General features: G+C 36.9%; 1 protein-coding gene across 14 annotated transcripts in view; it reads left to right on the top strand.

Annotated features, from left to right (window-relative positions):
* The window catches only part of EYA1 (EYA transcriptional coactivator and phosphatase 1), a 471064-nt gene that overhangs the window by 278453 nt on the left and 173901 nt on the right, over nt 1-18710 (top strand). For 11 of the 14 annotated variants that reach the window (XM_070477143.1, XM_070477142.1, XM_070477144.1 and 8 more), the window contains one exon: nt 18138-18187. The exons of 1 other annotated variant lie outside the window; for it this stretch is intronic. In XM_070477143.1, the coding sequence (XP_070333244.1) occupies nt 18138-18187 (50 nt within the window). Of the gene's footprint in view, nt 1-12352; nt 12994-18137; nt 18188-18710 lie in introns of those variants that run through there. 2 more of the 14 variants (XM_070477146.1, XM_070477149.1) reach the window with 2 other exon arrangements.

Here is an 18710-nt window from a genome sequence, read left to right as displayed (position 1 = left end):
TAAGGGGAAACATAAACACACAGACGCAGGAGTGAGCCTAGGGTATGGGTGACAGAAAAGAAGCTGGTGAGGAGTGGGGGAGGGGGAGATTTGTAGGCTAGTTCAACTAGATAGTCATGAAAAAACTTTCAGTTAACTTTCAACTATTTAGATTCTAATTATTCATGCTATTTGTGTTTAGATCATGTTATTGTGTGAGCAAGAAAGCAGAAAGAAGAAATGAATGGAGATGAAAGTCAAATCAGTGGTGTTTACTGTTTGTGCGGGGAGACTGGAGTCATCCTTAATTTCTTTTTTGCCTCAAACCCACATCCATTCTACAAGTTCTGTTGGCTCTAGTTCCAAAATATGCCCTAAATTTGAGTACATATCATCTCCTGATAAAACCCTGGTCTGGATTATCACCATTTCTCACCTGGACTATGGCAACAACACCCTCATATGCCTCCCTGCCTCTGTCTCCTCTCTCTTGTTGTCTAGCCTACACACAGTAGCCAGTGTGGCCTTTCTTACATATAAGTCAGATCATGCCACTTTTCTGCTCAAAAACAAAATAGATGCAAGCCAACCAAAAAAAAAAAAAAAAAACAAAACACACAAAAAACAACAAACTCCCCTCGTGGCTTCCTATCATACCTAGAATAAAATCCCAACTCTACCTACCTTATGATGCCCCGTGCTCCATAGCAGCCCTTTTCCTGTTCTTTCCTTCATGTTCTCTACCCTCCAGTTCTTTTTCCTTTTTTCTATGCCAAGCTGTTTTCTTTGAACTTGCTGTTTCTTCTGTGTGGACCATATTTCTCTCCCCTACCCACCCACCTCAAGATTGTACATGTCTATCACATTTTCATCATTTGTGTCTTAACTCAAGTGACTCCTCCTCAAGGAGGCTTTCCTTGACTGGCTAACATAGCACCCACTACTTCTCCCATGTCCTTCTTTAATAAATTTTACCTGAATTTTTTTTCTGCTTGTCAATAACCAATATGCACTCATGCACACATGCATGCATGCACACACACACAGGGGAGCAGGAAAATATCTATGTTTCTGCAGCATTTTTTATTTTAATCAAAATTATATGTGTGTGCATGTTCAGTTGCTAAGTCATGTACAACTCTTCTCAATCCCATGGACTGTAGCCCACCAGGCTCCTCTGTCCATAGGATTTCCCAGGCAAGAATACTGGAGTGGGTTGCCATTGCCTTCTCCAGCAGATCTTACCAACCCACGAGGCTCAAACTAACATCTCCTAGCTATCCTCCTAGAAATTTTCCTTATCATCAACACCAGGGACCAGAGACTTCTTGCTCCTATTTCACTTACTTATTTAATAGAGAACTTTGCTCCCAAATTTCAGTGCAACATACCCTCTATTAGCTTCCTGAGAAAGAATATTTGGAAAATAAATTTTTGAGACTTGATGTATCAGCAAATATTCTTAACTTAGCTTTAATGTTTTCAATTTTCCTATTTATATAAAATTTGTTAGGATATAAAAGTCTAGGTTGAGTTATTTTTCCTAAAGGGATTTGAAATATTTCTCTACTACCTTCTAGAAATACATGTTCCAATTAAGAAATTTGAATTCATGATCCATGCTTTGCATTTGATCTATTTTTTCTCTCTAGAAGATTTTAGGGAATACCCTCTTTCTTTCCTAGTGTTTTGAAAGTTTTCAATAATTTCTGTTGGTGTGTGTTTTTTTCCAGTTGTTTTGTTTGGGATACATTGAACTCTGAAAACTGATGTCCCTGGGAATATTTTAGAATTATTTATTTAAATTTTACCCTTGGATGTTGGACTACTAGGTCTTCTTACAGTTCCTCATTTTATTATGTTTTCTCTTCTCTCCTATTTTCTGTCTTGTACTGTATTCTCTGGGAAACTTTCTCAATTTTATTTTCAAACTTCATTGAATTACCCAATTCTGTTATCCTACGTTTTATTTCTAAAGGCTCTTTTTGTTGTTGGATGTTCCTTTTTAAAAAAAATCATTATTATTTTCATATTTGTTTTCTGGTAGCAGTATCTTATTTCTCAGGGGAATATCAGTTTAGTGAGAGTTTGGTTTTGTTTTGCTTGCTTTTGCCTCATCACGCTCGTGCTTTCCTGTTCATTTGGTTTCTACCTTTCTTGGTAGAGGCTTTCAGCAGACGGAGATAATCCGAGGTGATAAGTGTAAGTTGGGTTGCTTTTTAGTGGGCTTCCCTGATCGCTCAGCTATCAGCTTCCCTGATAGCGGAGAAGGGATAGGCTCCCCACCCCAGTATTCTTGGGCTTCCCTTGTGGCTCAGCTGGTAAGGAATCTGCCTGCGATGTGGGAGACCTGGGTTCAATCCCTGGGTCAGGAAGATCCCTTGGAGAAGGAAAAGGTACACTCCAGTATTCTGGTCTGGAGATTTCCATGGACTGTATAGTCCACAGGGTCACAAAGAGTCAGACACAACTGAGCGACTTGCATTTTCACTGAATGTTTCACACTGCCAGCACTAGATTTGGCTTTCTTAGATCTGTTAAGTCAGTTAGCAGTCAGCAGTGTTCTGCCTGTTTTTTCGCTCATGACATTTGTACTGTCTTCTTACTACCTGCTCTCTTTGTTCTTTGGGATTTATGTTTTTTTAAAAAAAATCTATTTACTGTTGCTCTAGTGGGGTTCATAGAGAAAGGGAAAAAATAAATGCTTTAGTCACCTTTTAATTTATTTAGTCTCTTAGGCATCCATGATAAGTGGGAATTCTGTCTGTCTTGTTTACTGCTTCATTTCCCAGTGCCCACAGTCCCTGACAGATACTAAATGCATGAAAAATATTTGCTGAATGGCTGACTGGCTTGCTAACTAGCTTCATTAATTAGACTTCTAAATAACCTAAAAGCTGAAAATCTTTTAAATGACAGCATTATGTATACATCTACAATGAGATATCTCTGAAAGGCAGAAGATACAGGCTTACTTTAAAGATGTGTATCTTTAAACTTCTTAAAAATTATTTTTTTGTCTTTCTTGGTTAAGAATTTTTTGAAAAAAAACATTTTTTGGCCATGCCTCGAGGTATTTGGGATCTTAGCTCCCCCCACCAGGGACCGAACTCGTGCCCCCTGCAGTGGAAGCTCAGAGTTGTAACCACTGGACTGCAGGGAGGTCTGGTTAAGAAATTAAAAGGGAAATATAAACTAATGTTAGAGTAACAGCATTTCAGGAGGAATATGATGGATGTAACTTAAATACAGTGCATGATAACTTTTTAAAAAGTGAACCTGAATTTTTTATGCCATTTTCCTGTCCCACATAAACACATACACCAGGTGAATACAGTGATTTCAGGTCTCTCCTAATTTCCTAGTTTCTTTACAGTTTGGTTATTCCACAATATTAGGATGGCAAATTTCTAGCACATTTTCCATGACTGAATTTTGTTCCACAAAATATTTTAAGTATGTTTTGAACAGGAGAATGAAATTAACTCCCTTAAGATGATAATCCCCACCCAGTCCCACTTTAGAGTTGCCAGTGGAGGCAAATATAACGCATGTAAGGAAAATAAAGGGGCTCCCCTGGTGACTGAGTGGCAAAGAATCTGGTTGCTAATGCAGGAGATGCGAGCCCAGTCCTTGAATTAGGAAGATCCCCTGGAGAAGGAGATGACAACCCACTCCAATATTCTTGCCTGGGAAATCCATGCATGGATAGAGAAGCCTGGTGGGCTATAGTCCATGGGCTCGCAAAGAGTTGGACATGACTTAGAGACTAAAGAACAACAACAAGGAAAATGAAGGAAAACAGAAGCTAGGGAAATTATTTTTCTTTCACAGACCCCCGGCCATAATCTCTCAAGTAGTCAAGTATGCCTGTATTAATTAATTTGAGTAACAGTTACTGAGTACAGATTATGTGTACCAAGCTGTGCTAAAACTGGAAACAACCATGACCCTTCTAGGCACTCATTCTATACTTATTTAAACTGATTTGAAATTCCGTTTTTAAAAGTAATTTAATTAATTATTCATTTTGAAAATTTATTTATTTTTTGGCTGTGCTGTTGGGGGGGGTGCTCAGTTGTGTCCAACTCTTTCAGACCTTGTGGACTGTAGCTGTCAGCTTCTTCTGTCCATGAAATTTTCCAGGTAAGAATACTGGAGTGGGTTGCCATTTCCTTCTTCAAGGGATCTTCTCAACTCAGGGATCAAACCCGCATCTCCTGTTTCCTGCATTGACAGGCAGCTTCTTTACCACTGAGTCACCTGGAAAGTTTTTAGTTCCTTGACCAAGAATCAAACCCATGTCTTCTGCATTGGAAGCAAGAAGTCTTAACCACTGGATGACAAGGGAAGTCCCTAAAATTTAGTCTTCTATTGCTATTTTACTATCCATGAGAGCTTTTCCATAGCTATAAACACTTTTGTCCCCATGCCATTTTGGAAAGGTGTGAAACCTTTTTGCATCATTTTTATTATTTAGCCTATTTACAGATTATAAGTTGAGAGTATGCATAATACAACCACAAAGGGCACAGAAAAAAACCTGTGCTACAGCTCGAATTAAAACTTGAATCTGTTGTGCATTTGTTTCAGTCTAGTAGGTGGTACCATCTTAATTGTAGATAGATTTTAATAATTCTACACATTTAAGGAAAAAGCATTTAAATCTTGAGCAGTAATAGACATACAATCCAAAATGACAGAAAGATAGGGGAAGGAAATCAAGGTTATCATATGTTCCTTCCCAAAGGTTTTCAAGTGAAATATCTCATTTAAAACATCTGTTTTCAAATCTAGATCATTCATTGGTTAGTAATAGGTATGATTTTGGGAAGCTGTAAATAGAAAGCTTAGAGATGTAGATTCCTTCTTTTAAATAGTCTTCAGCAATTAATCATCAGTCAGTTTAGTCATGTTGGACTCTTTGCAACCCCATGGATTACAGCCTGGCGTGCTGTCTGTCCCTAACCAACTCCCAGAGCTTACTCAAACTCATGTTCATTGAGTCAGTGATGCCATCCAACCATCTTATCCTCTGTCGTCCCCTTCTCCTCCCGCCTTCAGTCTTTCCCAGCATCAGGGTCTTTTCTAATGAGTCAATTCTTCACATCAGGTGGCCAAAGAATTGGAGTTGCAACTTCAGCATCAGTCCTTCCAATGCACATTCAGGACTGATTTCCTTTAGGATTGACTGGTTGGATCTCCTTGTAGTTCAAGGGACTCTCAAGAGTCTTCTCCAATACCACAGTTCAAAAACATAAATTCTTTGGTGCTCAGCTTTCTTTATGGTCCAACTCTCACATCCATATGTGACTACTAGAAAAACCACAGCTTTGACTAGACGGACCTTTGTTGGCCAAGTAATGTCTCTGCTTTTTAATATGCTATCTAGGTTGGCCATAGCTTTTCTTCCAAGGAGCGTCTTTTAATTTCATGGCTGCAGTCACCATCTGCAGTGATTTTGGAGCCCCCCAAAGTAAAATCCCTCACTGTTTCCATTATTTCCCCATCTGTTTCCCATGAAGTGATGGGACCAGATGTCATGATCTTAGTTTTCGGAATGTAATCCAAGTCTGTGCCCTGACCAGTAATGCTGAAGAAGCTGAGGTTGAAGGGTTCTATGAAGACCTACAAGGCCTTCTAGAACTAACACCCAAAAAAGATATCCTTTTCATTATAGTGGACTGGAATACAAAAGTAGAAAGTCAAGAGATACCTGGAATAACAGGCAAATTTGGCACTGGAGTACAATTAATCATGAATTAATGTATTTGTGGAGAGATAAGTCATTCTTTTTTTATTTTTAAATTGATCAAATGCCATGCCTCCCAGAAGAGATGAGCATACAAGTAACTGTACTATAAATTTAAAACATAGGAAATTTGCACACCTAAAAATGGTATCCTTTTTTCATTTTTAGAATGTCAAAGTCATGGACCCTCATTCTTTTCAAAAGGCCTAGGATGGAGCTGACTTTCTAATTATTTTCTGGAGTAACTTCTTTCTTGTTTTCCACTTTGGTCCCAGTTCTCCTGCGCCTCCTCCGTAGCTCTCTCCAGCCACGTGGCGTTGGTGGGGATGAGCGGTCCTCTCAGGCAAGGACAGGAAGAAAAGTGAACAGTTCTCCCAGGAGGCCAGAGCTAATGGGGGTTTTGCGGATCTTTCAGCAGGGGCTGTCGATGCTAACCACGCGGCAGAGAGCTCCTCTACTGGTTCTCTGACCTCTTGGTTAACTATTTGTTTTTCCTCGTATTGATTAAAAAAACAAGACACCAGCCTGTAACTCCCTATCAACTGGGGCATTGTTTTTTAAGAATCATACACATTTAAAATATATGATTTCAAGAAAAAAAACCCTGACTCTGGATTTGGTTTTACTTTGTAATTCAGGTAAACCAAATCATTGGTGATATGAAAACAGAAGCCCTGAGAGGAGCGGCCGAGGTTTCCAGACTTCCGTAAACGAATATGAACTACACATGTAAAGAATCACTCTAATAGTCCCAATATTAGGCTGTCTGAAATAAGAATTCTTATTAATTATGAGCATCTAAAGACTAAAATACTTGAAGCTTTATTTACCTTTTGGCCACAGCAACGTACTCTCACTATTCAAACAAACTGAAGCCATTGTTTTCCTTAGCATGTAAGGCAGAGACTAGTTTTTCCTTAATCTATAGCATTCTCAAGTAAGATTCAAAAAGCCAGGGCAACTTGATCGCCTGCAAGTATGAATCTTTACAGTAGAGAGAAACCTCCAGATTGTATACTTATTGACATGGCTTAATAAAAACATGTAGAAGAATGTTGCTTCTGGTTGTGTTTCCAATAGCAATGTGATTGCAGCACCCTGTGGATTGAGTTACCGATCCTTTGAATTCTGACCTTCTGTCTAAAACAGCTTTAGAGGTTATTCTTTTTTTTTTTTTTTCTTTTCCGATTTGGGAGACTAGAGGGGGGGAAAGTTAATGCTGTTTGAAGGAAAAAAAATTTTTCTATAGGTTATTAGATTTGTTTTTTTTTATTTGTCCCTTTCTGGCAAATCCTTTGTAACAATAAGAGAGCCTCTTGATTCTGAGTGCTTAAACCACACCTCAAAATACCTAAGGAGAATTGGAGTGCATTTTGGGAATGTAATTATTTCCCCAATGAATAAATCAAATGTTTATGATCGTTATTAACATCAAAGCACTGTAACATTGCATAAATGAAATTAAGGAATACAAAAAGGAAGACGTTGATAGAACTGCCCATACTAAGATCAGACCCTTAGCTGCTGTTTTTATTATAAAGAAAAAGTTGGGAATATTTATAATCCTGCTTTAGGAAGATAGTTCACATTTTTTGGTAAATAATGAGAAAAAAATATCTCTCATGATTGGCAATTTCACGTTTAAGGATTCATCCCATTTTTGCCCCATTGACTATTTAATGTGTGTGTGCGTGCTAAGTAGCTTCAGTCCTGTCCGTCTCTGCAACCCTATGGACTGTAGCCCACCAGGCTCCTCTGCCCATGGGATTCTCCAGACAAGAATACTGGAGTGGGTTGCCATGCCCTTCTCTAGGGATCTTCCTGACCCAGGGATCGAACCTGCGTCTTTTACAGCTCCTGCATTAGCAGGTGGGTTCTTTATCCCTAGCCCCACCTGGGAAGCCCATTTAATGTATATACTTTATTTTTGAACCAGCACACTAACTTGCAGTATGTGTTTGTAAATAATCAGATATTGTATAGTGATGATGTCTGTTCTATACTGAATATACAATTCCAATATATCACACATCTTTCTAGATTTATTAACTTTATTAGATGTCACCTTGCTCCAGAATGATGGTACAGCTAGGACACAATGATGTTCCAGTGCTCCATCTGCTGTTTAGTGGTAACTTTGATGGTGCTAGAGAAAGGAGGCAGATTCTAGAACAAATAGTGGGAGACTGGGCCGGGGAGGGGGGGCGGGGAACATATTTAAAAAAACAAAACAAAACAAAACAGGATTCATACAGATCAGCTGTTATGTTATGTGTTAAAATGAATGAAGAATGTATATAAAATGCCTGGCTTGCTGCCTGGCATGTAGTAAGCACTCAATAAGTGCTAATTCCCTTCCTTCTTCTGTGAGACAGTCAGCATTTCCAAAGAATTTAAAAACTATGAACTCAGCTGTCATGAAACCTGGAAAACACAGAGCAAATTTCCAGATCCTCTTAAAGGTATTGGGAGGTGCTGACAAGATTGGTTTTGCCCATGGCTTAGAGGGAAAAAAGTGGAAGAGACAACCTGGGTTTTCCAGGTTGCTTCATGTCAACAGAAATCCATTTTATAATGTGAGAAAGCAAAAGAGTTATTGCTCAGATTAAGCATATGCTTCCAAGATCAATTATTTACATATTTTTGGCAGAAGGAAGAAAAAGTAACTGCCATTTTGCCAAATCAATTGATTTTAAAATAGAAAACCCAGTATGTCTTTTCTTCCTTTTAGATGAAGTACCTCTAGCATCCTGTTCTCTCATCTTAAAAACCTAATGCTGCCCTGTTATCATTATTAGTTTCAAGAAGTACTGCTCAAACTTTCTAATTAAGAATAATAATTTTTTAAAAAAACATCCTCTAGGCAGTCATTACTACATAAGATAGCAAGTTTCTCACCCTACATAAATAAATGGTTATTATTCTTATGTAATAACCAATGTACTTATTAGGGGGCCAGGAAATAGGTTATATTTCCATATTGTGTTGGTATAAAGACTCTAATTTTTATTACAATAATTTTCCATGGTGCAGTGATTAGTTAGTAATTGCCTCCTTAAATTCACTGTTAAAAGCTATTCATATTGGAGCTTGAATGGGAAACATTTAGCAAAATACTGGTAGACATTCAGTTTGGCAGATTTAATATCATTCTTAAAATAAATAGAGGATGTTTTACTTGGTTGTGTTTCAGCAGAAGACTACTGGGAGCAGGGCCCTCATTGCAGGTCTCGTGCCAGCGGGGAAAGAGTAGGTCATGGAAGTGACCACTCCGCATGCCAGCAAGGATGGTAATGTCAGCCATCCAGACAATGTTCCAAAGGTTCTGTTAAAAGCCAGAAATGTGGAGCCGTGGCATGGACCATGAGAAAAAGAGTTATCTGGAAGCAGAAGCTCTGGAAGTACCAAATATTTTGGAATATTTGCTGTTCTACTTTGAACAGTTTCAATCACAAAATGTTGACTGTTTCCAGGTATCATTGATTTTAAGAATGTGGAAGAAATGATAACTAGGATAACACTTTTGAAGAAAAAGCATTGATCTTTAAGTGCTTATTATGTAACTTTCTGTACCGTTATTGTTGAATAAGAATCTTCATAAAATAAGAATGATAGAAACAGAGAGGTAAAAGATGCTTGGCATCAAACTTGGTAATCACATGCATGGTTAATTCTAAAATGATTTAAAAGTAAACACAAATAGAAGAAAAAATAATTTCTGAGTTTATCTTGTGTTGAAAACTGCAAAACTACTCAAGAACTTTATTATCATTACTGGAATGGAAAAAGGGAAGGGAAGATGTTTTTAGCTTTTTTGCTTTCTCACTGTTTGTTATATTTAATTGGATTAATCAACTCTTATATTTATGTAGTTTTAGAAAAGTCCCAACTTACCTTTTCAATTGTTCTAATGGTCCCTTGTATTTTTTCTTTTTAAATCAGACACATTTGCTTATTCTTGTAATCATGCTTTTATTTAATCTTCTCTGTTCATTGAACAGCACTAACAGCTTCTGTCAACATTTCAGACTGCTATGTAACCAAGCAAATACCTATATAACCAGAAAACAGTTTGCTCTATATCAATATGATAAAGCTTGTTTGGAAATTTATGAAAGGTATCATCCTTATGAGGATATTCAAACATTTTGTTACAACTGGCTTTTCCAAATGTTTTCCTTTTCCAGATGAAATTTATTTTTTAGTGGGGTAAAGTCATATTAGAAATTTTTTTACTCCTATTCATAGTGTTTATGTGTTGACATTTTTCTAGCAAATGTCAGATAGTAGGTTTTCTACTGTTATCTATCTGTCTTTACTAATAGTGGGTTTTCAGCAAATTTTCCTAAGTTCTGTTGTAATGGGTATGATTTTGTTTTGGGAACACCTTGGTCCTTAAAGTATATGGTTAAGTCACGAAATTATAGTTGTGAAAATTTAGAAATAGGAAGTTAACTGTACATTACCAACTAGATCTTCTTAGTCATGACTAACATTTTGGCTATTTATCAGAGGATAACTTATTTTGGTGAGAGTTGTATTTATTATATATTTGATATTCAGAAGTAGTAACCAGACAGAATTTATGGATAAGCATGTAATTGTTTCTAGGCCATCTGATTTTGCTTTAGGAAAAGGAAAGCATTTAAAAGTGGCATACACTTTTGAAAAGTAAAAAAAAAAATAAGTCATATACATGCATATTTTTTGTAGCCAATGACTAAGTTCTTTGTTATATAACTATGCAGCATGACCAATATCATATCAATTAGTGCTCACATTACAGTCATCATGCTTTTCACTGTTTTCTTCATAATGACATGCATCATTTTAAAAGGATTCATTTGGTTATACAAATAAAAATAATTGAATTTCAATATAAAAACTAATGTGATATGATAAATTTGATTACTATGTAGGCAGTTATATATAAAAGTCAGATACTTTACATGATATTCCTGATGACTTCATAGTTTGTCTTCTGGATTTGCCAGTATAATCTTTCATGGATCAGAAAAATAATATTTTATCTTTTTATAGCTAAAATAATTTTTAAACCATGGGAAGCATGGGCACAATAGCTTAATGTAAAGTTTCAAACACAGTTGAATTCTCCAACCAGCACCTCAAATTTTGTATTTTATGGAGCTTAGAAATAAATATGCTGGCAAAAGCAGTTACTGTGCGGGTGTTTGCTATCATAGATTGAATTGACGTATCATTATATTTTATCTCACGGCACTAGAGACCTCCATTACAGGCTGTATTTTATTTTCTGCACATATACTTTAGTATATTGAATAACCAATACTTCTGGTCTAAGAAAGTTCTGTAGGTGGTAACATAATTCTGTTTAGCTGCATGAACAGATCCAATAGCAATCAACTGATTTTTGACCTGGTTTCCCAAATATGGTAGATGGCTAGCCCGGGTTTCCTTGTTGGTACCATACGAAATGAAATCCTAGGTGAGTCTGTAGTTTAAGCTGTCTCTTAGGTTTGACAGAATGTTCTCTTCTGAGGAATTTACATTGGCACCCTTTTTGGGGGGAGATGGGGGGAAAGTCTATATTGAATTTTGGTCATTAGAAGCTTTTTGTTTTGTTTGCATCGGAATCAGTAAGGTAAAATTGTGTCTATTTGTTTTACGAGTTGATGATCTGAAATATATTATAAGATAATTTAAGAAGTTACTGTGATTTTAAAAATGTTTTTTCATACCAAGGCAGGAGCCTTAATGAAGAAGATGCTTATTATTAATAATAAAAAGACTAGACCCATAGAATAGTATTATTGTCAGATACTTTGAAGGAAAATCCAAAGGGTATAAAGATTCCATTTTAGAGTACAAAATTGGTTATGGTGAGTGAGTAGTATAAAAAATAAACATTTATATTTTAATTATGGTACAGGGCTGGCAAATATAATAATTAGCCATGTAAGTGATGCCTTCTTTAAATATTTGTAATCAATATAATGGTTAAGTCATTGATCTAATAACTGAAGTCATTTATTTGCCTAAAACATGATGGTAAGTAAATATTTTAATCTTTAATTTAGTTGTAATCTGAATAGCTCAGCTACCCAGGTGAGCATTATAGACTAGCATGCATAGATTGAATTTAGTTAGAATTCTTCTTAAAAAGAACAGACTGTAAAGAAAAGAATTCTAGATAAAATAAATCTTTTCCCCCCAAATCATTTTAAAATATCAACACTGAAATAGTATCTGGTTCATATCCAAAAAAAAATTGCTCCCGTAAAACTTGCCATTCTAGAAATCACTGCAGAGCTAACATCCAGGCTTTCATTGTTAAGCTGATATTGATGGCTCACACGTTTGCTTTTTCTCTCCCTTTGCTTATTTAAAATGGAAATAGCCATGCTAGTTTTCATTTACCCCCAAACCTGTTGGTTGTTACATTCAGGGAATTTTTTTTTTTTTTTTAAAGCATCGATTCCCTAAGTTTCAGGGCTTGAAAACAAGTTTTGGGAAACTATGAAAGATAACGTGAAACGACTCCCCAAAGCTCGTAATTGGTAGCTGCTGTAGCAAGAGACGTGTGTTGACAGTGTCTCCTGATTCTCACACAGCTGTTTATTCAGATAGCATGGGGCGCGTTCATTTACATAATAAATTTTTTGGGAGCAGCAAAGTTGAGTCAGAGAGAGCAGGGCTCCTCTCAATTGTTGCATTTAAACCAATAAGGTTAGGACAAGAGAATAGCTGTGGTTTGCGCTGCAAAAACAAAAAAAGCCCCGAGGCTCCACGGGCAGACCTACAAGGCTGCGCAAACAAACCGAGAGATGAGATGGTGCTGTTTCTTTGTCTGGGCTTCTCAGATGCTATCAGCTGCTGCCGTTTAGAGAACGAAAGAGCGCGGGGCTCTAGGCGCTGGCTAAACAGACCGGTGGGAGCTGATGGCTCCGAGTTTGGGGCGAGGTAGAAACTCTCCAGTGCCACTTCCGACTCGGAGCCTTCCTGTTGCCGTCCGGTGTGGCGGTTTTCTCGCTGGGGCCAGCGTGTGCGCTCAGTCGCTCGGCAGCCCGAGCCTGCAGCAGCGCCCAGGCGGCGGTCCCCGCGGCCCGGCTTCCCCCAGCGGACGCGCTCCGCTTCCAACCGCGCCGGGCTCCGCCGGGAGCCCCTAAGACCCTCCCGCGTCCTCCTCCAGGAGCAAAAACTATGTCTGGAATGGAGGTTTGCTAAACCAGAAAATTCGAAGGAGCCCAGGAAACTGGTGGATGCAGCAGATGTAAAACGCTGTAAGTACAAGCTGACTGTTTGAAAAATTGTACTGCGTGACACCAGCTGTCCTGTGGGCAAAGCCCAAGATAACAAGAGCGCTTTGAGTTATTGTTTTGATTTGTTTTAAAAGAAAAACATTAGGGCGTGGGGAAGATTATGACACTTTGTGCCCAGTGCTCTATGAGCCAGTGGGCTCCATCATAAAAGTATAAGTTCTTAACCCGCAAATTAGCTGAGCGATTAGAATCATTAAGAGCTAATTAGAAATTAATTGTTAACAATGACTTGTTGCCGTGTATCTAAAAAAAAGTTTCTTGCAGGGCTATACTCTTGTAAAGGGATCACTTCATATCTCTCTTCTGCACAAACCTCAACTATTTCTATGTGATATTGATGAAAGCGGTATCTGTCTATATCCATTTTAAACACAGATAGCTTTCCCTACACATTTTGGTTGGATTGGAGAAAAGGAGGAAGGAATTAACATTTCCAAAGGACAACAGATAACAAAAATAAATTGAAATCCCCTTTTAAGGAAGGAAATTCTTTTTGTCTCAATACACAAATTTCCCAAACATTATATTAAACGGGCTCATCTTCAAAAGGTGAAATAATAAACATTTGCCAAATTAAGATATTTCTCACTTATTGACACTTAATAGGACTTGAATGGACCTGGAAATTAAAAACAAGGTTCTTCAACTTTTGAATTACCACTTAAAATATTTGTCATTCAAAATGAGTGTATGAATTGCTAATGACTCATGGGCTTATATTTCTTGGGAGGAGTTTTTGAAACATTTAAGCACAGCTTTTGCAGGAATTCCATAAATTCAGAGCTGTCACTGAATGTAGGCAAGTGTTTTTATGTTTCATTTCTTAAAATGACAAGGGTACAAAAAGTCTCTAGTTAAGGATACAGTGTAGTTTTATAGTCTGGGGATTGCTTTTTTAATGTGTCTTTTCAGAGTAGCTTTTATTTTAGGCGTGTGCGAGTTTTTTTGCCCACGGTTTGGGATTTGAAGATATGCACACAAGAAAAGTCATGCTTTTCTGCATTATCAAATATTTGATATTTGACTTTCTCGCAGCTTGAGTTCTCCTAAGGCCCAAAGTGTTCAGTAAGTGAGCAAACAGCCATGGATTTTCAATCCTGAAAATTCTTCGCAGTGACAGAGCAGCCTAATTGAACCAGTGTTCAGTTTTAGAACAACTGTTCAGTTTTAGGATGGTAAAGGGAAGTCAACTGCTCTGGGTGTTTGATAGACATAATAAATGATTTTCTCAAAGTTTCCTCTTATATTTGGAAATTTATTTTGTAAAGAATATCTTTAAAAAAAAACTCACTTGCAGCGAAAATAAACCCCTTCTTCCATTTAATCAGTCATCAAAGTATTATTGATACATTCAACATCTTAAATGCTAATTTTAAAAACAGTCCTTGAAGACTGTAGGTAGAATCTGTCTTTTAAATATGTACTTGTTTTTGTTTTCCTAGGAACTCTATTTTGTCCTTTTCTTTAAACGAAATACTTTAAAAAGTGAAACAGTATATATCACTAGAAATCAGGACTTTTAAAGCATTCATTTTATGGAGTCTTTGATAAAGAATGAGATAAGTATTAACATTGAAAAGACATCTATCTGCCTTTTCTGAAAGTTCATTTCAATTTTAGGTTTAGACTTTTATTACATCATTGACACCATGGTAGGAAATATTGATTGAGGAACATTGTAGTAAGAATATATTCTGATTTAAAAGCAGGTTTCTGCCTAAGGCACCTTTTTTCCCCCTCTATAAAATACATTCTGATTAGAAAATTGCCATTGTCTTTCAAATTTGGGAGTACTCACGTTGATCTGTGGTTGGGCAAAACTAGCTTGCCTGCCAACTCTATTTATTTAGATAAGTTCAGTACTTTCACTTTGAAAATTTCTTTTGAGTTAAAAAAAAGTTTAAAATTATAGTCATTTTATAAAAATTGCTTCTAGCAAGCAAAAGAACCAATGGAAAACCCATAATTTAGACAAGTACCTACATTTTATTTGCTCTCTGCTGTTGAGATTTAGAATCCCTTTCCATTTACAGTTTACTTTTCACAGAACATTATTAACTTTTTGGCTTCATACATGATCTTCTGTCAGATGCTTTTGATTTGTAATTTAGCAAAGTATAATAAACAGTGCAAAAGTCATGAATTTTGCTCTGCATCCTGAGCTCTGTGGTAGGGAAAAATGTGATAAAATGTGTACCTTAAGTCTTGTTTGATGATCTCTCAAAGCAAGTTTGCCTTCTGGAAATAATTTCTGGGGTTGAAGAGCATGGTATTAACAGATTTAATGTGGCTATTCAATGGATTGGCGAAGTACTATGTGAGGTTTAACAAAATGAGAGAGACAAATTGAACATCAACAAAAGTTACATCTGTGAAGAATTAGAAATTTAATTAGAAAAAAGGCAAACTTAAAAGACCTCATTAACTAATCAGAAGTCAAAGTTACTAGTTGAGGATTCTTGAATTGAAATTCTAAAAAGTTCTCTTTTTTTTTTCTTTCCTCTGTATTTTCACAACTCTGTCAGTATGCTACTTGGGTATTCTCTACAAAGAGTTTTAAAAAACATTAAAGTAAAATGACTTCATTGTAATATAAGATGACCATTTATAATGTTATGGGAAATATTTTTGCACTCCTAGGAAGGAGCATTTGAATTAAAAAAAATACCAGATTAGGAGGAGACAAGGAACATATTAGGTTTATGGATATAAAGCAGAAAACATGAGCTTACTGGATGCCTAACAGCATTTTTCTAAAAACCATGAAATAGTTTTTTTTCTCTTTTGAATGGAAAGGTGCCTAATTAATTATTTTTGCAGCACATTATGTTTTGAGACCTTGAAAACCCAGAACCTTCCAGAGATTTTGGCAAACATAAGAGAAAATCAGCTCCAATCAGAAATAGGTGTGCTTTTTAGATAAGTCATTACAAGACCATGTTTCCTTACTGTGCTGTAATCTTGTACTACACATAAAAAACTAAAAGCATGTGAAGTGTAGCATTTTGTAAACTGTAACTAATTTTGCTCACATCTGTGTCTAATTGTTGTCTGCATTCGCATTCTTGAGAGTAGATTTATTTTTCCTGGACCACGATGTGGATTCAGCTGACCAACCTAAGTGAGGATTAGTTGTTTTAAAGTTATTTTGATTAAAGAGTCATTTTTAAAAACAGTAACACACAACACATGGTTTAAATAATCCTTGAGACACAAAAGAATATCTGAAGTATACTTAATGAAATGAAGATCATGGATGTGGAATCAAAAGTTATACAAAGTACAGTAAAGTCTAGCCAGCACACAAAAAATGTATGTTGTGAAAATGCATTTGTTTTCAGTGAGAAAACCTGTTAGAGTAATTCCTATTTTGAAGCTCATTTTTTATTAACAGATTTGGCTTTGAAATTTAAATAGAATAGGTTAAACCTCAAATAAAAATATCAAACTTTGAAAGTATACAAGGAAACTAACATTACGTTTCTAAAATTATAGTATCTAGCCAGTGTTAAAATAGGAATGTATTTTAACATGTAACAGAAAGGACGTTTTACATACTCTTTCACATAATTAAGCCAAGAGAGTTCTTAAAACTAAGTTAGTTCTCACCTATAATTTATTCCAGGTGTATAAAAATGGAAATGGGGGGAAGGAAATTTATCCTTGAGGTATATCACTGTAGTTTCTAAATGGAAACATTTACTCTTGTGTGAGAAAATTTAACAAAAAATTGCAGAAGGCTGTTAGCATCAAATGACCTACCTTGCAGGCATTCAAATACTTTTCATTGAATACGCAGGCATCTCTTTCAAATTATTTTGCATCCTGCACATATTCTTGAAAAGTAGACCTAGGAATTTCACGTAATATTAAACCAAGATATTTAGACTTTAATGATGCTTTTATTCCTGCCAAAAAGGTAGTACTACTTAATGTCATAAATCATAATTAAAAAATAACAGGACTCAATAGTAGATACTTGGTTGGATAAGTTTTGTGCCATTTGAGATACTTCAGTTTATTCATCTTTGCTCTGTAACCCTAATTGATGTCTGTTCCGGTTGAATGAATATGCGCATCAAAGATCTAGATTTCTGTGTCCTTTTAAATGTTATGCAGAATGTTCTTCACCTCAGAGTCAGGCATTTGCCTGAGTTGGTGAGCCAGCAGCCCACCCTCACCTGAGTTTATATCACCTTGCTGCCTCTGGAGGAAGAACAGTGACTGGTAAAGCCTGCAGGCTAAGTTAGTCCTTCAGTGAAGCCCAGATACAGATTCCTCTGGGGACAAAAGAGACCGGAACTCTGGCCAACTGAGATACTGAACTGATTATTCAACCCTCCATTCTCTCTCCTGATTTAATAGATGGAAAATTAAAACAGAAAGCAAACTGCTCTGGCTGTTTCACCAGGCAGGCATGGATTTCCCTTGAACTTAAAACATTCACTGAATTTTCGGTTTCCTTGGGTGAATGAGTGCAGGGCTCCAGGATGGTAAGAACTTGCCTTGGGCCATTTCTCGTTGAGTCTGCCATTGCCTGCAAATTGCCCAGAAGCCCTTTGGAGTAAACTGTTCAGTGACAAATAGTAAATATGGGACAAAACATCACCATAAGGAGAAACACTGTCTGGAGTCAAACTCGTGGGCGGGAACTCTATTTCAGCTGGTGAGAGCAGAAGATGAAAGATCTGAGGATGCTGGAGGGTTAATGCTTGAACTGCTGCTGTGAAACATGCTCATTTTGCTAATAGCTATCTTTTTTCAAGTACCTTTTCCAAGCTGCCTGGATAAGGCTGCTTTGCATGTTGATTGGGGGAGGGGTAATCCCGTTTGCAGCTGTCATAGGCCAGTGATGAATCACTATCCCGTCATTTGGCTGCTTCCCCCCTCCCCCCCGCCACAAGGGGAGGAGGAGGGTAGACCTGAGGAAACAACAGTGGAGACCTCAACTTAAAGACAATATGCCTTTCACCGCTGCAGAATCCTCCTTTTTCTCTTTTGGTTAAAAGAGAGCATTGTCGTCCTGAGCCATGTGCTCTGTATAATTAAGAGCTGACACTGAAGCAGAGTAACAACAGCTTCTAATTTTTTACCCCTGATCACAGGTGCAAACATCTCAAACCAGTTCAGATGTTGCTGTTTCCTCAAGTTGCAGGTAAGGATACTGTTGATATTTGACATTCGGGGAGATTACCTCTCTATGACCCCCCCTATCTATTTTTGTCTAGTATTTCTTAATTATTTCTATTAATAGCCTTGGTTGGAAATTACTTAACAATGTGTGTATGTGTGTGTGTGTTTGTAAAAGAAAAAAAATGTTAAATATGTAGAAAGGGAAGAGGAGCCTGGATTTGAAAATGATTAGGGGCTGTACTTTCTGGGGTTAGGAAAACTCTGAATGTGTATTGAGAATTAGGGGAGAAAAGTTGCATTTTAAGCCATTTCTCATTTGAATCCCAAAGACTTGAGGAAGTCAAAACTCACTTTAGAAGTAAAAACTGACATTTGCAGTCTAAGTGCAACCTTCAAATTGACTAGCTTTTATTGACCCGGTGGGGGTGAGGAACAGACAGTCTTAGCTTCATACATGTAATATTAACTCCCTCTTTTTTTTTTTTTTTTAAAAGAAAATCGTAAAGTTTAACATAAAGTGAATAGGCCTTAGACTTCCAAACATT

This window comes from Odocoileus virginianus, chromosome 15, assembly GCF_023699985.2.
Source record: "Odocoileus virginianus isolate 20LAN1187 ecotype Illinois chromosome 15, Ovbor_1.2, whole genome shotgun sequence".
Lineage (NCBI taxonomy): Eukaryota > Metazoa > Chordata > Mammalia > Artiodactyla > Cervidae > Odocoileus > Odocoileus virginianus.
This window is presented reverse-complemented; position numbering and strand designations above follow the sequence as displayed.